Source organism: Uloborus diversus, chromosome 10 (assembly GCF_026930045.1).
Source record: "Uloborus diversus isolate 005 chromosome 10, Udiv.v.3.1, whole genome shotgun sequence".
Taxonomy (NCBI): Eukaryota; Metazoa; Arthropoda; class Arachnida; order Araneae; family Uloboridae; genus Uloborus; species Uloborus diversus.
The window spans coordinates 122,373,150-122,397,699 of record NC_072740.1 but is presented as its reverse complement, the minus strand read 5'-3'; the positions used below and the strand labels follow the sequence as shown (position 1 = coordinate 122,397,699).

General features: G+C 36.3%; 1 protein-coding gene across 1 annotated transcript in view; it reads left to right on the top strand.

Moving 5' to 3' along the window:
• Positions 1 to 19,527, top strand: part of LOC129231157 (homeobox protein DBX1-B-like) — a 52,890-nt gene extending 33,363 nt beyond the window's left edge. The window contains exons 3-4 of the mRNA XM_054865405.1: positions 8,212 to 8,498; positions 19,270 to 19,527. Of these exons, the coding sequence (XP_054721380.1) occupies positions 8,212 to 8,498; positions 19,270 to 19,527 (545 nt within the window). The remainder of the gene's footprint in view (positions 1 to 8,211; positions 8,499 to 19,269) is intronic.
• Positions 19,528 to 24,550: the final 5,023 nt, after the last annotated feature.

Sequence of the window (24,550 nt, the reverse complement as noted above, 5' to 3'; positions counted from 1 at the left end):
TAAGAGAAACGAGCTGATGTGTGCATCACATGACTTCCTTTTACTCCAATTTAATGTCATTTTCTCATTATTGGCAGTTATAATATGATTCAATAGTTTACCCTCTAAATATCACCAACAGTGGCCAAATTGAAACCAGATTTTAAAAAAAAAATCGTCAAATTTGTCGCCAAGTTGGCGACAAAACTTGGCGACCAAAAGACTGGCGATATATCGCCATGTGTCAGCCAAATTATAACACCACGTGAGTTTACATCGAAATTTACATTGATTTCGCCCCAAAAAGGGGCAAAAGACCCCCTTTAGAGCATACGAATGCAATTAAAAAGGAAGGTGCACAACTAGACCCCAGTAGGAGTCTACGGACCAAATTTCAACTTTCTGGAACATTCCGTTTTTGAGTTATGCGACATACATACACACATACGCACATACATACGTACATACAGACGTCAAGAGAAAACTCGTTGTAATTAACTCGGGGATCGTCAAAATGAATATTTCGGGTGTCTGTACGTTCCTAGGCACATATCCACGTGTGGTCAGGTTGAAAAAAAAAAGAAAAAAAAAACAACATTCATTTGGGGTTGAGCAAAATGGAAATTAAGGCCGTTTTTGGGTGAATTTTTTTTTCGCGAATACAATACTTCCTTTTTTGTAAAAGGAAGTAAAAAGGTTAAAGTCAAAAAAAAAAAAAAAAAAACAAATGTTTATTTCTCTAAACTGTTTTTAAATTCCAGTGAATTTTCAAAATTTCCTGACAAAAATAAAAGTTTAATTTTTAATCCCTTTAAAACACTACTCTGTCGTATTACCAGTTTTCAAAAAGGGGGTAGTGTGATTAGATGAAATCTTCATAACATTTTCTTTTCTTTAAGTTAAGTAAAATTTCCCGCAATTTTTTTAAATTTTCGAAAAAAACAACAAAAAAACCCTGGTTTTCTCCTCCCTTCTGCAGTACTTGTTTGCAAAAGAGTTCTCGTCTTTGGTTAGTTTGATGAGAAGAAATCTTCGTTGACAATAAACCTTTTAAAGAGTTGTCCACCAAACAAAATCCGATAAATTTTTAAAAATTACGTAATTAGCATTTACAACATTGGAAAAACGTTTTCAGTCTCACATTTTTAAGAATAAAAGTTAAAATTTACAGTAAAATTTTCATTTCCTTAAACTAGGAAAAACTTCCACCAAATTTTTGAAATTTTAGAAAAAAAAAAGAGTTTTTACTCTCTAGTACTAGTTTGCAAAAGGGCTTCCGTCATTGGGTAGTGTGAGGAGAAGAATCTTCGTTGTTTGCGGCGCCATCATCGAGAGCGTAAAGGTTTCCGATGTCGCTTTTGACGATGAACCTTTTAACGAGTGGTCTGCCAAACAAAATCCTATTAATACACCTGGCTGTCATTAATAATATGGGCGCCCGACACAAGGGCCTTCCACACAAAGAATCCCTTCTCTCCGAGACATTAAGAGGCTCGCCTTTTTATCGTCTAAAAAGTGTTAAAATCCGAGACTTTAACTTGTCTCGAGTGCGGGAACCATTTACGTCAATAATAAAGCGGCCTCTGCGAATAAATTCATTGTGGAGCTATAAACGCTCGGACCTTTAAACGCTCGAACCAGATAATATCGAGTTTCGCGAATGATGAAAATGATGCGTGTCTGCTCGCGCCACACAAAAACGCCTCTCAAACGCATTACCACAACGCCACTCGAAAGTGCGCGCCACACAATACGCTCGCTGTCAGTCTTCGAGACTTCATAGTGGCGGCTTTATGAACCGATTAGCCACGAGTGCTTCATAAATACTTGAAGAGTATTCGCTACAGTTGACGAGCGAAACGAGGAAAACATTATCAGGAAGGAAAATAATCTAATTGAAAGCGAGACTCCACTTGAGCCTCCAATGCGCAATGAATGAATTATTTCGAAGAAACAGAAGCAAACTCTCATCACTGATATCGTTTTTTGAAACTAATAAAAATGTGATTCATACTCCGTTTTTTACAAAGGCAGAAAATTCAGTTCTTTTTCATCTGTATTTGCTTGGTGAAAATACTTCATCTTTTGTGCATTTATTCTATTCATTGAAATGCTGTTAATGCGATGATAAAGGGTGTCCCAAAATTAACGCAAGATTTGAATTTGCCGCCATTTTTGCAATAAATGGTTGGCAACCCTGAAAAAAGAACAATTTGACAGCTGAGAGTTTAGGGTAATCAAAAATGGAGCGTTATACGATACAATAACGCGCTTTCATTATTGAACAATTGTTTCAAAAATAATGAAAGTTGAGGCTGGTCAAGCAGTTACTGTTATTGGCGCTCGGTATCGCAACATGGTAATGCACGGGTGGTTGTGGGCTTGTTGACATAGACCTTTGAATTCAAATAACCCCATAAGAAGAAATTTAAAAATGTTAAATCACACGATCTAGGGTGCCAATTCTGATGACCGAAATGAGAGAGTACGCGACTAGGAAATGCCTGACGCAGTAATGGAAATGTTTCACTCTCTCTAGCTGTATGGTACAATAACACCCCATTTTTACTAACCCTAAACTCTCAACTGTCAAACTGTTCTTTTCTCATGGCTGCCAACAATTTATGGAAAAAATGGTGGCAAACTCAAATCTTGCGTTAATTTTGGGACACCCTTTAGAATACAGTTCAGCAGGAAATGTTGCCTCAATAGTCATTTCTGAAATATCACGAACGGAAATGATCAAATTGAAAGCGAGACTCCGGTCGAGTGATGTGTGTGTGTTTTGTGGTTTCTAAAAAGTTTCAGCATTTAAATTTTCAAACATATCATTTTATCTACAAGTACACATGTAACTTGAATATCGGCACTAAGCAGAGTATACAGGGTGTTCCGTTTTAACCTGCAAGACTTTTATTTTCGCAACCGTTAGTCCTAGATGTACACTTCCGATCGCAAAAATGTTCAAAATCAGATGCAGAGTTAAGATATTGAAAGTTTGAAGTAAAAATGAAAATTAGTCAAAAAATACAAAAATTAAATTTTTATACGGGCCCCGGTCCCTTAACTTATATTTAGGGAAATAATCACCATTGAAAAATAATTCCAACACAAAACGTTTGAAGTTAGTACGACCAATATTCACCGAGATATGAAATTTTTCACTCGGCGTCCATAACACCTTTTGAAGGAAAATATAACGGTTAACAAGTGTTTAAAATTATATGTGTGTATAGTGTGGTTTTTTGAAATTGTTCAAGGTTTTGTAATGTGATTTTGCATATCACGGCATAACATTTGCATTTATTTTTGAATAGCAATAATAAACATGAATACCTTGTTTTTCTTACTTTGCCGACCTGTCCTTCTTCTGAAAGGGTGATGAGTTCCACTCTCATCTTCTGTATGGTCCCTCAAAACTTTGAACTGGAATATCTCCTTGAGTTTTGGCAGCACAAATGTCAAGTTTTTTGTGTCAGTAATAGTTTTCAATGGAGATTATTTCTCTAAATGTTAGTTAGGGGACGAAGGACCCATAAAAAAGTTAAATTTTCAATTTTTTGACTCATTTTTATTTTTGCTTCAAACTTTCAATATCTTAACTCTGCATCTGATTTTGAACATTTTTGCAATTGGAAGTAATACATCTGGGACTAACGGTTGCGAAAATAAAGGTCCTTCAGGTTAAAAGGGAACATCCTGTATATTATTAATAAACCAGGCACTCTTATTGCTCCAAGAGTCCTGGTGTGAAAGTCTCTGATTTGTCGAAGTCAGCAGACGTTGTTCTTCCCATACACCCAGGGGCGAGCACAGAAATTTTGGGGTCCGTCACAAATGACTTTTCCGGGCCTCCCTCCATATTTCACGTCTAGTTTTAAAAATATTGGGCCCATTTCAGGATCAGGCCCGGGTCAACAGGGCCCTTCTCCCCCCCCCCCTGTGCACGCCCCTACATACACCGCCATCTCTAAAAAAAAAAAAAAAAAAAGCAGAAGTCAAAAAAAGACAAGGAAAGTTGGGCACATTCTTCTAATAACAACCTTCTCCCCATTTCTCATAAAAAAAAAGGTTATAACAGTCAATTCAGAGATAATGTAAAATAGAACGAACAAGCTCCATTAAACAGCAAAAAAAAAAAAAAAAAACTGAGCATTCGAAGTTTTTAATGATTTAATCCCCCCGTTCTTCACTATCCTTGATTTGCTATTTTTCATAAAATATTTTTTTCTTAACAATAAAACAAATCGTATTCTTATTTTAGCAGAGACAGTTCGTTGCAGGTAGTTATATTATTCGCTATTATTTGTTTAGGGATTTTTATCCAGATAGCAATTTAGATACTTCTGGAAATGTATATGGTATTCCATATCGTCGCCTCAGAACAACAGTAAGACATCTAATCCCAGGAGTAATAGTAAGATATTCTACTGTTGCTTTGAGGCGACGATATGCTCTCTTCGGTTCTATATACGAGTATAACTCAGGGCAAAAATAACTGGTGATAAATATGAGGAATAATGTAACTTGTTTAAACCGTTTGTAGACGTGTCACATTTTTACGCATATATTTGCACTTTATTCACGGAACTTTATTACACTTTGACTTTTAATTTTCAAATACTCGAATATAGGGAACAACTGTGTATCATAATTTGAAGTATCAACTTTTTAAAAACATTTTTGGTGCTTGAAAAATAATGATTTGTGTTGCGGGTGTTATCGTACGGTCACGACCGCGAAACGTACAAATCATTATTTTTAAACTGCAAGAGAACTTTTTAGAAAGTCAATACTACTTCACATTATGATACATGATGGTTCCTTAGATTTGAATACATCGAAATTAAAAGCCTAAGTTTAAAGTTCTGAAAATAAAGTGCAAATATATGCCGCTTAAAAATTTTCATTTGTGCAAATGGATTGAGAAGACTAGAATTGGCTGAAACATTAGTAACGATAACAATAGTAAGACAAAAAAGAAAAAGCTAAGCATGAATTTAATCTTAGATGATTTTATCGAGATAAAATAGGGGGCAAAATCATTAGAGGAGACTTTCTTCGTCACAGCTGTTTGGAAGAAATAATGAAATCGACACCATGCGGCGTAGTTTTCGTTGCGATATTTTGAGGCTTAGCAACACAGAATAAAACGATATCGAAAGATCATTAAAAACTCAACACACTTCAAATGAATGTCGTTGTAGTAATATGTGTGGATAAAATAAAAATGTGGTTGGAATAAGCTACAAAGTATTTCGCTAATCTACAGTTTTGTTGGTTTGAGGCACTATAAAAGAACATGAGCGGGTTTTCACGATGGCAATTGAGGAATACAGGGAGTTTACAAAGTCTCGAACTGCTAACGAAACTTAATTTAAAAAAAAAAAAAAAAAAAAAAAAACAGTAAAATTTCGGGTTTTTTTTATTCTGATCCTTATGTCATTAGTTTTTTCCTTTTACTGGTACAATATTAGCAAAAACATATAGATGGCGTGGAAATCGAAAATTGAAAATGGCGTCTATGAAAGAAAAAACTTTTCATGCGAAAAAAAAAAACTCGTATGAAGAAAAAAACTATTCCTGTAAGATTTTGTCGACGACTAAGTTCTTACACACTAGCCTCCAATAGTGACACATTAAAAGAAATAATAATGTATCCCATATGGATTACAATAGATACACAAGCAAATGTCAGACATCAGGGGCGTAGCGAGGTGGATTTTGGGGGTAAACTTCCCCTCCCCTCAGAATTGCCTTAATCCCTGTTATTGTCAATCCTAATATGACAGTTTATACCCACCTAAGGACTGCCATAACCAAACCATCACCCCCCAGAAGGTAAATTTTGACTGCGCTAGTGCCTGGCGTGAAGTTAAAAATCGTCTAAACCAGCTTGGGACTGCAAAAGTTGCACACGTTGAAGTGTATTAACTTTGTGAAAAACCTTTTTTGAAACCAGGATCAAAATGAAAGAATTACGTCTAAGTCAAATAGAGTTTATTGATTTTTTGATCAGTACAAGATTTTATAAACAAACTGTATGTATATACGATTGCACTGATATCCGTACCGGTATTAATTGATGATATGAACACATGAAGTGTATCAATTTTTATATTTTTATTCATAAAAATCTTGTTGATTTACGAAATATTGAATCTTTTACAATTCGCGCTATAATGAATGAATTTATTTCATTCCGAATTTATCAAAAATGCTTGTTGTAAAATAAGTGCATAAGAGATTTTTTAATCATGTACGATTAATTTTTGAAAGAATCAAAAGTTTAACGTAAGCGTCTATGAGAGAAAATCATAGTGCTGTTCTTAAAATACTTTCACCAAGAAATCCAACAAAAGTGGATTCTTGATTATGTTCTTAGTTTTATTTTTTACTAAAAATAATATCAATAAAACGTGAGAAAGTTTCCGAATTCAATTTATGAAATTCATTTTAATTCATGTACAGTGAAACCTGCATAAGTTGAACGCTTGCAGTGCAGTAGTTTTATGCTCGATTTAGACAGGTGGTCAACTTAAAGAGGCTGGTACATATGATATAGGACTAACTATGTACCAGAAACAAGTATTCAACTTCTCGTGGTCAAATTACAAGGGTGATCAATTTACTGGTTTTACTGTATTTTGAATTTCTTGTGAAGAAAAATTGACACACATGATTACTGACAATCTAAGGTTTTATTTGAATATATATTTTTTTTAATTTAATCTTATTTCAATTATAATTTTGTTTTTGTTTTAACCGAAACGACTGTTATAATCCACAGTACTTGTTTTGTATTTGAACTTTATTACCGTAAAATCAATATTATGACTAAATACTTCGTACAATACGTTTTGTTACATTATAGACGAATGTGAAATTTGTTTTTAGAATAGTTTTTATTTTTTTTGTTGTGTTTGCTTTTTACAGGAGATTGAAAAAAATAATTGGTATAAGAATCTGCTCCCCTCTTTTTTTTTCTTTAGTTTCTTTTTCGACAGTAGGAATTTCCGCCATTCAAAAGAAACCAAAATATGTCTCAAATTATCGAATTAAGAAGATTTTCACTACATTTGATAATCTGAGCAGTTGAAAGCAAAAGCTAAGTGAACTTTCTAACTATTTTTGTACAACGTACTAATTTTTGTGTAACTATTTTGTTCAAAATTCAAACCCTGCGCGGGCTTTCATCGAAAAGTTTTTTAAATCATGCTGTATAGCAATACCTTCTAGACATACTATGACCATCTCTTGTGACAAAATAAATGACGGTTTTTCTTCCATTTGTGTAGTCATCGCCAATTTTTTAATTTTGGCACTTACATCCTTTGCTTGACAATAAACATAAGAAATAAACCTCACATTCAATACAGTTCTTCTTCTGTCCCAACGTGAGAATAAAATTATCAATCATCAGCAATAATGCGAATTGACATTTAAAAAGTGGAAAGATTCCCACCGAAAATGGTAAAGTCACTTCGATTGATGGAAATTAAAAAGTCTGAAACCTCTTTAAAATGTTTTTCTGTTTTGCTTATTTCACTACAATAATAAAGAAATAAATAAAAAATCAATGTACCTGGAAAATAATGGGCAGTTAGTGTGGCTAATTTCTGCCAGTAAGATAAACATGAAAGTTTCCCTTTAAAAATCAAAAACCTTTCTGAAATTGACCTGGAATGTTTCTGGAGAATTCAGAAATCTTCCCAATAAAAGCAAGTCAAGTTTCTGGAATAATTTAGAAACCTTTCAAGAAAACATAGATAGGTCGAAAGTAAAAGCTTGGAACAATCCTGATTTACCAAGAGAGCTCTTAAAACAAACATTACTGAAGATAAAGCAGAATTGCAAGCAAATACCGAAGAGCTGATTTTCCTGCAATTTCTGCAAAGCTATAGAATCCACAGACTGCATTTCGCCTTTTTTTGGGGGGTCAGTCAGTCGAGAAATATCATAACAGAGTTAAAGGGCGTTGCACCTAATAAAGAAGCTGAGTACATCTTCATACTGGTAGCTAAAATATTTTTCGACAACAGTGAGAAGTCAGTATTTATGAAACTTGCAGCGAAACATTTTGAAAAAGTAATTGTTTTTCACTGGAAACTGGTGAAAACCCGTTAAAATATCAGAAATAGCCCGTGGCGTGTGGGAATTCTCTTAGTGTTTATTAGAATGAAAACGGCAAAATGATGAGCAAGGCAGCTAATCTCAGAACATATTTCTCAGCAGGTTGCGCAGTGTCCCACGGATATCAGAGTCTGGGTGATACCGTGATGGGGCAGAGCATCCCTTTTTCCATCCCATCCTCAGCGACGGCACTTCCAACAGCATCAAGTGTCCCTTTTCCTTGGGCAACAGCAGCTAGGGGGAAGCCCAGAAGAGGAATGATGCGGCGGGCCGTCTTCTCGGATGCTCAAAGGCAGGGGTTGGAGAAACGCTTCCAGCTGCAGAAATACATCAGCAAGCCAGATAGGAAAAAGTTGGCAGAAAAGCTGGGGCTCAAAGATTCTCAGGTAAATCATTTTTATCAATTCATTTAACCGTTTGAAGCGCAAGTAGACCTGGAAATTCAAATTTTAGTTTGTCTTCAGTTGACGAGAGACACTTCTAGTTTACTAAACAGTACATTGCCACCAGAAAGCCAGGCTTAAGGCAGAGCTACATGCATTTTACCGACAGCCACGTTATCACATCCAAAGATTGCAGTTTCGTCGTGAATAACCGAGTAGGAAGAAGATGTCATCTCATTCTTTTGTCTTCAGTGGACAAGAGACACTTCTAGTTTACTAAACAGTACATTGCCACCAGAAAACCAGGCTTAAGGCAGAGCTACATGCATTTTACCGACAGCCACGTTATCACATTCAAAGATTGCAGTTTCGTTGTGAATAACCGAGTAGGAAGCAGATGTCATCTCATTCTTTTGTCTTCAGTGGACAAGAGACACTTCTAGTTTACTAAACAGTACATTGCCACCAGAAAGCCAGGCCTAAGGCAGAGCTACATGCATTTTACCGACAGCCACGTTATCACATTCAAAGATTGCAGTTTCGTTGTGAATAACCGAGTAGGAAGCAGATGTCATCTCATTCTTTTGTCTTCAGTGGACAAGAGACACTTCTAGTTTACTAAACAGTACATTGCCACCAGAAAGCCAGGCCTAAGGCAGAGCTACATGCATTTTACCGACAGCCACGTTATCACATTCAAAGATTGCAGTTTCGTTGTGAATAACCGAGTAGGAAGCAGATGTCATCTCATTCTTTTGTCTTCAGTGGACAAGAGACACTTCTAGTTTACTAAACAGTACATTGCCACCAGAAAGCCAGGCCTAAGGCAGAGCTACATGCAATTTACCGACAGCCACGTTATCACATCCAAAGATTGCAGTTTCGTCGTGAATAACCGAGTAGGAAGAAGATGTCATCTCATTCAAGCTGAGAAAGCCAACAAACTGGTAGATAAAGTCAATGTATCACATCAGCGAAAGTCTGCAGCCACGGTGTGGTTCAACTCGTTAATTGATGGCAAAAGCTTGGGTATTAAAGAGTGTTACCGGCCTAAGGACAAAGCTGCTGTCTTTGGATGTGATAACTGGGCTGTCGGTATGTTGCATGTAGTTGCGCCTTAGCCCTGGCTTTAGGGCGGTAACTTACTGTTTAAATACCCAGGTTTTGCCTTCAATTTTCGAATTCAATAGCACCATGGCTGCGGGCCCTCGCTGGTGAGATAAATTTACTTCATCTACCAGTTTGTTAGCTCTCTCAGCTTCAATGAGATGACATCTGCCTCCAGTTCGGTTCTTCACTATTCCAGACTGATGAGTCCATGACAAGGACGGAACTGCAGTTTCTGGATGTGATAACCGACTGTCGGTAAATTGCATGCACTTCTAGTTTAGTAACCACTCTTTTATCGTTAATCGCAACTTTATCGAAGACCTTTTTTAAATGAAAACATTAGCATATGACACCTAACTGCGACTTTATATGTATGAGTATTTATTTAAAAACTGGAATAATGGAAATGTAGGAATTATTATTGCTTCAACCGTCAATTTTAGGGCAAAATTCTGTACATGTGATTTTTCTTATCCGTGGGAGATATGGATTGTTTTTGCCTCAAACAAATGCGACGAAACAGAAATGACTTGGGGGAAAAATCAAAGTAATAATTCTGCCGTATGCAGGTAAACGGCAGTATTTCCAGAAATGAGTTTTGAGATATTTGAAGAAATGTGTGTCAGATTTTATATCAACCATAGGGAAATCTTGGAATTGGACGTTTTTCTCGCACCTTTTTTTCAACGGAAACCAAATAGTCCAGCTTGTACAATAAAGCTAACGTACAATAGATGAAAAAATTCAAAAAAGTGAAAAATGACAATTTTTCAGTTACTGCCCTTTACCTTCCCACGGCAGAATTTTGGCGAGTACGGTGTTTAAAAAGGGTTAGGTTGAATATTTTGTTTAGTCGCCAAAGTATGATGTTTATTCGCCAAATGGCAAGTGGCGAGAAACTATTTTCAGATCTGATTTCACGACCTTAAAGAAATTAAATACCTATTTCACGCATTTACTGTCGATTCATAGCATTGTATCGCGCTGTATAGTATATGCAATGAAGGGAAGCAATGATTAATTTAATTACGTAATGTTTTACAGTCGAATATTCCAAACGTCTTGTACAGGTTAAAGAAGGGGGAGTATTAATTATAACTCTCTCTTTCACCTGGGAAAAAATTATAAAAACTCAACATGCGGCAGCGGGTTTGTTTAATAACCCAGCCTTTTAGTCATAATCATTATGACAGTGTTTCTAATTAATGCTGCTCATTATTATGACATTTAGGTGAAATTTAATGTCATAAAGCTTAGTATTAAATTTCCTAAATATGTTTAAAAAGAGACAAAGTGCTTATAAAATTCTACATTGTTAAAGAAAACGTATTAATAAAAAAACTGTTTAAGATTTATACATATATGAATTTTTTAATCTTTATTTCATCCAAGCTTTTTCCCCATTGGTATAACAACTGTTCCTCAGGTCCTGACGTAAATCCAAAAATTGCGATTTCCGTTTATAAGTGCATTGTATGTAGAAGCCTGTTCCGAATCGAGCCATGTGAAAGTAATTCTTAAAAAAAAAAAAAAAAAAAAAAAAATTCTTTTACCAGGGTTAAAAGAGCATGCGTCACATCCTTTGCATGCGACAGAAAAAAGTTTTTCCTTTCTCTTGTAAAATTATCATAATGTGACGTCCTTCTGGCTTTGAAGTATAGATATTAGCTACAGACACGTGGGAGAAGCTAACATCGAAAATTGAAAATGGTGTTTTGAAAGAAAAAACTCGTAAAGGCGCAACAAGGTGGGTTTTGAGGGTTGACCTCAAAGCCCCCCCCCCCCTCCACCCCCTCAACACTCGATTTTAACACAGATATTGTCAATTCTGATTTGGCAGTTTATATCCATGTAAGGACTGTTATAACCAAACCCTCACATCCCCAAAAGGTAAATTCTGACTGCGATACTGACTGGAGCAAAGTTGAAAATTGTCTAAATATTCTCAGATCTACGAAAGGTGCGCACGTAAGCTAATCTTTGTGAAAAAAAAAAAAAAAAATCTAAGATAAGGTTCAGAATTTTAAAAAAAAAAGTTTAAATCTGAAGTAGTTTTTTTTATTGAATTTTTTTATCAGTTCAATAATTTTTAAATATCCTGTGTTGTACCGTCCGAATTCAAAATACACTCCTATTTGTGAAAATTGCAACACCATGAAGGAAGCATCATATTTGAATGAAATTTAATACACAGTTGAGTGGTAATGGTACAAATAAATGATTACATTCTTAAACCAAACGAACAATAAAAAGAAATAGAAATTAGTATTTTAAGTGGGCACCATGCGCCGCAACAAGAGCTGCTACACGACTCGGCATGGAGTGAAATAAAGCTTGAATATCTGCCTGCGCAAGAGTATTCCATATTGTTTGTATGCGCAACCAAAGTTCGTCTGTCGAAGCGACAGGACGAGGATCACGAGCGAGACGCCGCCCAACGAAATCCCACATATGCTCAATCGGTGACATATCCGGGGAATATGCAGGCCAAGGAAGAAGCTGTACCTGCTGCGAATCAAGGTACGATTTGGCAGTCCTGGCGACATGTGGACGGGCATTATCCTGCTGGAATACAGCCCCTGTCAATCCGTGCAGGTAAGGAATAGCTTAGAGCTGTAAAACTTCGTTTATGTATTGGGTATTGTTCAAATTGCCCACAATTCGTAGCAATTCTGATCATTCATGATATGCTATGGTACCCCAGACCATAATTCCATGTGTTCGTCCCCTGTGGCGTTCGATAATGCACTCCGGAATGTACCGTTCACCGGCATAGCGCCTGACACGAATTCGGCCGTCATGGTGCCCCAAATTAAAGCGGGATTCGTCAGAAAAGACTACCTACTGCCAATCAGCACGCCAGCTCCAATGCACCTTGGCCCATTGTAGCCGCATGTGGTGATGATTTTGCGTGAGAGGAATCCTGTATAAAAGAATCCTTGCGCGCAGCCCACGCTGCAGCACACATCTCCAAATTGATGAAGCACACAATGAAACACCTGTAGCTGTTGACCACTGTGCTGCCAATTGTCTAGAAGAAGCTGTGCGGTCCTTCAGCGCCATACGCACCAGGTGTCTGTCATCGCGACGTCACATTTCGGGGTCCACTCCCGGATTTCCGAGCTGTCCGACCCTCGTCCGTCCACTGCTTCCAAACACGCATGATTATGCTGCTGTTACGCTGCACACGAGCGGCTACTGCCCGATAAGACAATCCAGCTTCACGAAGGCCGACGATTCTGCCCCGTTCAAACTCCGAAATTTGCTCAAATTTCGCTTTCTTTGGTCGAAGAGGCATAGTAAAGATTCATTTAACTTTTACTCTAGCATATAACCACCGATAATCATACCTGCCTCGTTACAGCCGTTTATTTATATTCGGTTCGATCCGCCGTTCAGAGGACGCTGCTCAGCATACGCATGCACTACTGGTCTACAATTGTAATCATTTGCATATCATGCCCTACTGTACATTTCCTGCAATTTTCAGCTCACTCGCGTAAGTCCTTCGTGGTGTTGCAATTTTCACAAACAGGAGTGTAAATTAGTGGGTGATATTTCTATGCTTTAAATTTAATTAACTAGCTTTAAGGGCTCCTAAAAGCATTTTAAAAGAACTTTATGTGAACCTCTTTTATGAATAATTGCATAAAGGTTGGCACTTTTTATTCTCCGCTGCCCCGGGGCTAATACAGAAATAGTTTTTGGAGTGGGCACCGTGGAGTAAAAGCAAAAAGCACGTCTTCATTCATTTTTTAAAAATTATGTTTTTAAAATAAAAGTTCTTTTAAAATGTTTTTTAGGCTCCCTTATCAATTCTATCAAAGAAGAATTATTAGACGAATCGCGATTTTATGTACGTTTGAATAAATCAGTAATTTCACACTGATCTCTGACTTCAAAGTTTCTCCTATCGGTAATATAAGTTACTTTATTCAAATACGCTGCGTGTTTTTTCTTTTAAAATAACTGTTTGTAGAATTTGATTTGCGTTGTTTAGAAATAAATTAAAGAATGTTTGAAGGAATAGTTAAATTAATTTTGTCTCTTTGGCAGGGGCACGGGTGTCTTAGGTGCCCCTAAAATCCGCTACTGCCGTTATCCTCTTTAAAACCTGCTTTAGCATCCGCTCCTGTCCCCTAATCAAAAGCTACTGTAAGATTTTTAAAGCACATTTTTAAAGAATATTTTCCTGAATTTTGATCCACGAGCTAAGATTTAAAAAAATAAATAAATAAATAAATAAAAATAAATAAATAAATCTTTTCTAATTCAGTGCGTAAAAAATCGTTAATCCCATTTTATTATGTGATGAATATTGCCCATAAAATTCTAAGGCAAAAAACCTTTGAGGTGAAACTTGTACAGAAAGCTTTACTGCGGCGACAGTGTCATTGCATAGAAAACATATTTACGGGAAAGCAGGGTGACATGCTGTTTCCAACAGGATCTGTATCGGGACAAGACCCTGAAATTCGAGAATTTAATTTTCAATTTTGGAGAGTATTATTGTAATTATTGTGGTTTTTATTTATTTTTTAACTGTCGGAAATGGACCAATATACAATAGGTAAAACCCCCGACACTGCAGTAGCAGTTCAAACTTATAAAGAAAAAACAAATTAACTCGAGAAGTTATAAAGTTGTATAAAAATGATTAAATTATAAAATAGTGCTCAAATTCAACCTTTTAGCTTATTCTTAGTTGACCTTTGGCTCTTGTGCTCCTCTCGTTAACTTTTCTTTCTTTACAAGCGTCAACTACTCGTGCAGTGTCAGCTACTGGTGGTTTTATCTAAGTAATGATACTTCTCCCAAATACCAGATACTAGCTACGTCTCTCGGCGTTGCACCGTCTACCTCGAAAACAAAATATGTGTCAAGTGACACATGTTCAACAATCAGGACTAAACGGAAGATTGAAAAAAGAAGTATAAAATTTCCCGTCAGTGTGTAGAAAAGAGAATTTCATTGTAACTTCGATATGTTTAACTGAAAGTTTCAAAGCAATCAGTACTTAATTTCCAATCTTTCACTCCATGCTAGATGTTTAACATTGATTAAAAATTCAATTTAAATGTTGATTTTAGTCTGCCGCAAGCGAAATCTCTGTATTAAGCTCTCAACACTCTTAATGTTTCATAAAGAAATCAGTTAAATCTAGCCAAATTTAGCTGAAACCATCTTACTGGTGATAAGTTTAACCAATGTAATGGTGTTTTTGGTGGTCAACAGCTTATAAAAGCACAAAGACATTAGTGAAGCTTATTACCAGTAAGTAAGTTGCAGCTAAATATTTCTAGATTCAACCAATTTCTTGGCGAAGCATTGAACTTGATTTTTAACCGTGTACTTCCACAGTTTGAAAGTTGAAACTTTGGCGACTTCAAAGAGTGACAACTTACCCAGGCATGTGTCGTAATTACTAGCACAGACTAAACTCTCATTCAATATTTCACAAAGAAATAAGTTAAATCTAGTCAAATTTAGTTGCAACCATCCTATCGGTGATAAGTTTCACAAAGGTAATGGTGCTTTGGGGGATCACCAGTTTGTAAAAGCACCATTACATTTGTGAAGCTAATTACCAATAAATAGGTTGCAGCCAATTTTGGCTAGATTTAACAGTGTATTCCAAGTCTGAAAGTTGAAACTTTGGCCACTTACAAACAGTGCCAACTTAGTTACCCAGGCATGTGTCGTAATTATGATCACAGAATAGTCATATATCAAATCATCATTATTACCACGCTTAAAGAAGAAGAAAGTCGTTATGTTATTAAATTGAGAGAACTTGATCTTGCCTCGAGTGCTCGGATATCGAGTAGAAAAAAGGCGCGTGTCTTTCTTCTAAGCTTACTTTTATGTTTCGGGAAAAGAAGATATTCTTCCTCCGTGTAAATCTGCTAATCTCCGTCTATTGATCTCTTCTCTAGCTAGGATATGCTAATGTCATCCCCCGCGCGTGTCTGTGGACAACGCGATCATTCTTTGCCCAAAAACTACCAATCAATAGGCGCCTCCACATTGTGGTCGATGATTGGTCGCAGCTGTGACGTCATTTATATTCAAGCAATTCAGTGGCTAGCGCTCCTGAGCCTGCCGCTCGCTTACATTCGTTAATGTAAAAGCTGACAAAAACGTCGAGGCTCTAGACACAAATAGAGCGCCATCAATGGGTGTCTGAACATCACAGCTGCATCATCTCTGACAAGCAGTTGTTCGATCACTTTCTCTCCTTTTTGCCGTCTTCGGATACAGGAACTCCTGAGCTTTGTCTAACAGGGTCTGTGCTCTCGAAATCTCGTTACGGTTATTTTTGAATTCTTACTAACTAACATGAGTATCCGGCAATATTTTTTCAACATTCAATGTTCACAGAGTTTGTGCTCTCAAAATCTTGTTGCAATTCTTTTTGAGTTCTTTCTAACTAACACGAGTATCCGGCAATATGTTCACTACCTTCAATGTTCACAAAGTTTGTGCTCTCTAAATCTCGTTGCAATTATTTTTGAGTTCTTACTAACACGATTATCTGGCAATATTTTTCAACATTCAGTTTTCGGAGGATCTGTGCAATCGAAATCTCGTTGCAATTATTTTTGAATTCTTACTAAGTAACATGAGTATCCGGCAATATTTTTTTTCAACGTTCAGTGTTCATAGGGTATCTTCTCTCGAATTCTCTTTGCAATTAATTTTGAATTCTTAATAAATGACACGCGAGTATCCGAATTTTTTTTTCAATATTTCAGCATATATTATAAAGACAAAAACAAACACAGAGAAGGAGAGGAAATATACTAGTTTTCTAATGAAGCGTTTTTGGCCTCCGTGGTTCTGAGGTAGAAGATTTATGAATTCTAAGTCGGAGGTCATGGGTTCAAACAAGCATATGCATTGTACAGATCAAAAATCAAGCATATATGGGATCACTTGGGGTGGTGAGTTGAGAAGATTACGAGTTTGATCAAATGAGAGGAGTACTTACACTAAATGTGGAACGAGATGACGCAGAAAATCGTACGAGACTGTTATACCTCAATATTCGCCTGTATCAGCTTCTACATTTACGGTAGAGATGGCTGAACCGCAGAGTAAAGATGGGTAGAGATAGTTTGTGGTAACCCTTTTTCACGCCAGCACGAAACTGGGTTTTACCACGTGAGGAGCAAGCACCGCGGAGGAGCATAGCATATATTTCTACGACAGAGAACTGCTGTTTTAAGATAAAATAGTTTCTTTTTGTTCTCCATTTGGATGTAAGGAACAAAACAATGGGTCAAGTGAGGACCAAAAACATTCCATCAGAATGTACATACTTTAATAATGTTTCAGTTATTGAGCAATCACGATTGCTTATTGCTTTCATTTGACTGTTTTTGGCGTGCTATCATTTTATTTTCCCATCGCCACCCTCCGCACCATCACCGTCGACCGGCTCCTTACGATGCTGCTCCTATAGCGAAAGCCGTCTCCAAGTTGCATCCATGTCCTACACACAGGAGCATACATACACAACTACACACACACACACATGCACACACACAAACACATACACCTACACACACATACACAAACACATGCACACACACAAACACATACATACACAACTACCCACACATTCATGCCTGCACACATACACATACCACCCCACACACACACATTCATACACACAATTACCCACACACTTATACCAGCACACAGACACAAACACACATGTCTACACACATACACATACCCCCTACACACAAACACACATAAACCCCACACACACAAACACACACGCCTACATGCACACACTCGTGATTGCGAAAAACATAATTTGAATTCAAGATGTCAAAATTCAAATTATTTTTTTTTCAAATTTATTGATTTTATTGCTAAAAATAGAGTTAGAAAGTCAATTATCTCTTTTTTGGTGTAAAACATTTTATGTTACCAAAATTAACAATTTTAACTGATCGTTTGCGTTGTTATCTTCAATCTCATAAAATACTTAGCATTGAAATTCATATCTTCACCAATGGTGCAAACCTTTGTCCTCAGTAAATTCTTTTTCCCTGAAACTAATTCAAGTTTTTATTCCTTTCTCGCTTGATCAAACCTTCACACTTATATCATTTCGTCGGGTGAATGTTATAAGTAGTGAAACACAATTCACGTTTTTCCATATTGCTCCGAGGAAAGCTCAACAAATTATTGTTTTTTCATAATTTTTGAGGACTTGAAGCAGGGGCGAACTGGCCACCGACGCCGGTGCACCCTCGAACCGGCGCGCCTTGGGATTTTCTTTACACAATCGTACCAGAATAAGAATGAAAAATTTCTTGAAAGATAGGAATCTTTTTTGCAATTGAAATTAGTTAATTACTAGTTTCTCTAGACCACCAAAGATAATTTAAACATTTTAAAAATATTAAGGTCCCTTTAAAGTGACCAAATACAGGGTCGAAATAGCGGTTTCAAATCTTCAACTTTGAAAGTTTTGAGCAATATTTAACCGCAACATTTGCAAAAATGCGATTTTTTTTTTTTTTTTTTTCTTTTTGCGTCACCTGTTGGCTCGGGCCCGAATCTAAAGAGAACCCAAGATTTTAAAATGAGGGGTGAAATATATGAAGAGACGTAGGGATAAGCAATATGGACAGGGCCGGTAAAAGTCATCTGTGACGAGTCCCAAAATTTCTGTGCACGACCCTACATATTCAAATATAATTGCCGTACGTTTTAAGATTTAAAAAAAAAAAAAAACACTTTAAAAGTGTGTGTGTTCTTTTTTAAAATGAAATACTTTCTTAATATTCTATTGTATTATTTTCATAAGACATTATGAATGCTTTCCGGTTCATTCACATGCATACATTGCAATTTCTTTTTTTATTAACTTATAGAAACATATTTGGAACAAGTGGAAGATCTATTTTCCCATTCGCCGTTCCCGAGTTATGCCTGTAGCAGACTGTGTTCATTCGTTGCAAGTAATCTTAAAAAGATTTCAAGAAGCGGAAGGATTTAAATTGTCAACCTAACACTTTCAAACGCTCGCCAATTAAGTTAGGGCGCCAAGGTGCAAGAGGTTTGCTTGCCCATCACGTGACCCGTGTGCACGGCAGTTTCCCCTCGATTTCAAAGTGGAATACGGTCTCTATCCATTTTCACTCTGAGGGTTCAACAGGGTACTAAAAGCTCGATTCTTTTGGGATTTTTCCAGTTATAAACAATCATTTTTCTTTCATTTTTTAATCACTTTCTTATACTATTTATGTTGTCCTTACGTGAATAAAATTTCATATCATTCTGATAACTCCTTCTAGGGGCATCGATATTTTGTTATTGAATGGGGTTTTCTCTAATCTAAAAGTATCGCCAATTGGATAGAAAATTCACATACTGTACTTTGCGCAGTTAGTGCCGAGATCAATTGGATCTGGGCTGCCATGAAAGCGGCATATACATGGTGACGTCGCAGGTCCATAAGTTAGACCCCGTCCCGCATTTTTTTTTTTTTTTTCAATTATTAATTTATTTGATTTTCGGAATTTCCAATTAGAAAGTTTCAGTTTTGTAACTATCTCAACATTATCTAGGTGTCAAAATGGGAATTTTGATCAACCCAAATTTTTTTTTTTTGTTATTTAACGCTCTTACATGTTTTCAATAGGTGAAAATCTGGTTTCAAAATAGACGCATGAAGTGGCGAAACTCGAAGGAAAGGGAACTTCTTTCTTCTGGTGGAACCCGTGAACAAACACTACCGACGAAGCACAATCCGAAGCCAGACCTGAGCGATCTCGTGATCCGGGTTAAAGTTCCTACCACCCAAGACAGGATCCGGGACAAAGAGCCGGATATCTCGTGCGACTGCATGGACTTGGATGCCGAAAATTCTTCTGATGGCATCGAGCTCAAAGTGGTCTGAAGCTTCCTTTCCTATCTGTTGAAGTGCACCTTCTAATATGGATTACAAATCGATATTGAACGTTGTACAGATTTAAAAAGTGTATATTTGTATTTTACTAGTTCGGTGCTGTTTTATTCTTGCCAAAACATACAGGGCGTCCCAAAACATGTCTACCAAAATAATATGTTGTTATAAAACGTCATGGTAAAACTTGAGAATTTTGAGCATGACATTGTGGTATTTCCTTGGACATGTTGTAATAAGGTGTGATCTTTGTTTCTACGTGAAAAGGACTGCGACATGCTAACGATACATACAAGTGTTTAAGAATTAACAGATTGGTAGAGTGCTAAGTCTCTGTGAATAAAGTCTCACACAGCAGTGGTCAATGAAAATGACGCACGTTAGCACCGAACTTCTCAGATTTTCGAATTGATATACTGTGACGTCTCGTAGGCGTCAAAGAGCCTGTAATGGTATATGGAATCAATGACTTATCAGGTACATCAATATACAGTGACCTTGGAGATGAATGAAATCTAGGAGACAGCAAAGTCTACATTGGCACATGACAGAAGTGACGTCTATCAGACGTCATTGTATACCAACCTAACTAGCCCATTTCGTCTCATAAACGTTTTGAAATAGTTTTCAACGTTGTGTAAACCATTTTATACCATTATATATAAAACCATATGCTTCATAAACGTTTTGAAATAATTTTCACAACATTGAAAACTATTTTCAAACGTTTATGAAATGTATAAACGTAACGTGCGCTACGTGGGAAGGGGTTAAAGTTATTGGACAGTTATCGATTCGTGTAATTGATTTTACTGGTACGTTATAAGATGAAATAAACATTATGAAGAAACTCACACATTGCACTTGATTACCGAAAGCACTATGGCTGTGGCTAGGTCTCTGATTACCCAAAATTGAAATTGTTGAATTTTTATTTGTGTTTTTTTTTTTTTTTTTTTTTTTTTTTTTTTTTTAAGAATATGGTGTAGCTAAAAGAGCTCTTAGACCTTGGAAGAACTGAAAATGAGTATAGAATGAAATGGTGGACTGTTCTTGTAAAAATTTTGTGAAATTTTTCTGTTGGTTTGTTTAAAGAAACGCAAGCACAGTGAGAAACGCTGCGTTGTTAATGGTACTTCTTAATGCATTGTGGCCTGTATTGTATTTCCTTTACATAATTCTAAAGGTTGTTTTCAGAAAGGACTATTTTGAAATGTCGTAACATCGAAAGAGTGAGGTACATAAAGATGAAATAAATGGCCAGATAGATCTGATATTAAGTACACTGGTTTTCGGAAATAGTTCCAAGATTGGATATCAGACGGCGCTTAAGTCAAGAATTTCTTTTGATTAATGTATGAAATTACTTAGTGAACAGAAGTTAAATTACGTTGCGCTTGTTTCAATGTAGTCACCTTTCACAGGAGTAACATGATGCGGATAAATCGAAGAGTTAAGTTCGAAAGGGCATGTGCGTCCTTTTTTACAGAGACGTGTGACTTCGAACTTTACAATTCGGTAGCGTTATGTTACTGCTGCTAAAGTAAGCCATATCGAAACAACCGTAATGTGATTTGACCCCTGTTCACTAAGCGCACTTTCACACTTAAAATGCAATCTTGACAACAGTGCCCTCTGCTGTCCAATCTTGGTTCTTCCTCTGAAAACCGGATAACAACAAATTCCAGACCTAGCTGTCTAACATACTGCTGCTTTTACCCTTCCTGTTTCATTGTTATCTCATTTCACAGTAACACTATAAAAAATTTTTGGAACGTTTCTGGAAAATAATGGGCAGCTAGCGTGCTTAATTGCCCGGTAACATGCCTGGCAAAAAACAGGAAAATTTCCCTCTAAAATTCAGTAACCATCCTGAAATTAACCTGAAATCTGTTTGAAGATTTCAGAAACCTCCCCAATAAAAGTCAGTCACGTTTGAGGAATAGATCAAAAAACTTACTAGAACATTTATTTATGAATATAGCAACAGATTCAACTTCCCGATTTACCAGGCAAGCTCTCGATGCAAATATGGCAGAATTTATAAGAAAGAAGTTCAAGCAAATACCAATCCGCTAATGCTTGCAATGCTTTAAAGCCCAGTACTGTATATCGTCTGCACTCGAGGCTCAGTGAATCTGGAATGCCGTACTGAAGTCGAAAAACCTAATAATGAAGATGAGTATCATTAGTGTCATTTCTCAGAACTACAGACGGTATTCAATCTTTAAAAAATAGACGGCGGAAGGATTTCCATCTTTCATGGTTGCCACTTCTCAGGACTGCAGGCGGTATTCCGTTGTTAGAAAAAGACGACGGACGGATTTCCATCTTTCAAATTATATATCCTCAAAATTTTTTAATTGAAAGACGGAAATCTGTCCGCCAATTTTTTTAACGACAAGATTTCGTCTTCAGTACTGAAGAATGGCACCCACGCTGAGCATATCTTCGCACTGGTAGTTCTTTCTGAAAGACCCAGTATTAACTTATACAAAAAGCAATATGTAATTCTGTTTACCTACACAGGAATTTTATTCCCAGTTAGAATCTCGAGTAGCACAAGTAACGTTTAAACGTTTCATATAAACGTTTTAAAATGGTTGTCACAGCGTTGAAAATTTTATTTCTAATTCGTATCCCAATTAGCAGACGTAAAGTTTAACGTTTAACATAAACTTTTTAAAAATGGTTGTCACAACGTTGAAAATTTTATTCCTAGTATCCTAAGTAGCACATGTAAAGTTTAAGCGTTTTAAAACAGTTGTCACAACGTTGACAACCATTTTAAAACGTTTATGAAACGAAGTGTGCTACTTAGGGTGTTTTGGGACACCCTGTAGTATTGTTCTAACAGATGTCTTCCAGTATGTCTCATGTTCCAGTGATTTTAAAATGAGACAGATTTTGGTGCAATAAAAGATCGAAACAAGAACCGAGGAAATATTTTTGGTGAAACTAATGTCCAAAAAACTATTATTTGTTTTAGATTTGTATTTGTTATATTTGCTGTAGAAAAATAATGAATTTTCATAACATGCTTTTGTGCCGGACATTGATTAATTTTAAGAGAAGTGTATAAATGTTCAAACATTTGTTTAGAATTACTCATACGAGATCTAAATTTAACACAAAAATGTAATCTAACTCATTTTTGAATGTCTTATACACGAAATAAAATGTTACTTCAGTAAAGTGTCATTGTTATTTATACATTTTCATTTAATACAAAAAAAGTAATAAAATTAATTTTGTACGTTCTGTATCCGAAAAAAAAAAGAAAAAAATCGTTCTTGCTTCAAAAGTCCCCCCCCCCCAACGGCAAGTATTTAAGACACCCAACTGTAGGTACATCAATGAAAATACCAAATGAAGCATGTAGTTGCGAAAAATGGTATCGCCCATTCAATTGTTTCGCAAATGCTTAATTTCAGTTTTTTCATTGTAATGCTCAGGTAGGCCAACAGCCTGAGATACCTAGAAAATTTTAAAATGATCCCTTAAATGGTTTGAACCAAACAGGAAAAGTTATTGTAACTCATATTTTTGTAGAGACAGACATGTGAATTTTCCCTTTTTTTTAGAGGTACCTACTTTGGGAAATTTACGCTTCAAATAAAAGACACAAAAGTGCAAGAAGGAGTGGTGACTGAGAATCTACGAACAGAGGGCCGCCGAGAGCCACTGCGGCTCCTGGTCAGTTTGGTCACCAGCCCCCCCCCCCACCTCATAAAACTTTTACAATTAATGCTACTCCGGTTCTTAGCCGGGGCCCTAGTTTTTTTTTTTTTTTGTACTAGACATTGCCTGGGTTACACCGCATGTCTTGCCTTGCCTTCAAAATTCGAGTTGAACCGAACCATTGCTTCGGTCACTCGTCTGGTCAGTGCTAATTCTGTATTAGCTACCAGTTTGTTTGGCACTCTTGGCTTCCTTAAAAGGTTCTCCAGCGCAGTCACTTTCCTATGCCGGGCTGATGAGTGCTAATAAGCACGAAACTGTTGTCCTCGGCTGGAAATGACTGAGCTGGCGGTGTATTTCACGTATTTGTACTTATTGCTTTAAAAGTCACTGCATAAATACCACGTCCATAACAACTCGAACATTCAATTCAGTTGAAGACATCGGGAACGAGGGGACCGTTCCAAATGTTTAAAAAAAAATTAGGAAACCAAAAGAAATATTAATAATAAAATAATAAAATAAATAAAATAGTTTAATTTTTTAAGATTTTGTCTTCATTTTTTTTGCCAAAAATTACGTCAATAAAACTAATTTCAATGGTATTTTAATGAAATGTTATATGTGTAATTGATCTCTCTTCTTATATGAAAGACAATGTCTGTGTGCAATGTCGAGACGAACTACATCACATACATGCTCGAAATTCGGTAGCTTAAAATCACGGATGATGCACTCGGAGTATTTTTTTATTTTTTATTTTTTTTTTTCATTAATATTCGGTTTATAACATTTTAAATGAATTTTTCAGAACCATTGACAGCTCAAAATTTCCTTCAATTCTTGAGCATCTTACGCAGTACACATTCGCAAAAGGCTTGAAAACGAATTCTCGCTTTAAAATAAAATATATCAAGCGAGAAGTTAAAAAAACCGTTAGTGATCAAAATTTTGCTCTTAATTTCAGTCCTGAATTATGCTTGAAAAACTAAAAACATGGCAGATTTGAAGCATATAACTTGGACCTAACCATCGTCTTCTAGGAAAAGCGTGCATTCTAACCATACATTTAAATCCATAAAATCTCGGAAAATAGCCAACCAAACCATGAAATACTGAAGTATAAAATGCTTTCCTCCAACTTTAAGGTAAGGATTTGAGTTTGAACCAATGATTAGAAACTGAAATCTCCAAAATTCGTAATTTCTTCTGCGTTGATCGGTAGTTGAAAGACACAGTTAAAGGATGTCCAAATGTCAGTAATCCAAAAACTGAAAAAAAAAAAAAAAAAAAAATTAATTTTGACATCCTGAATTCAAATTATGTTTTTCGCAAT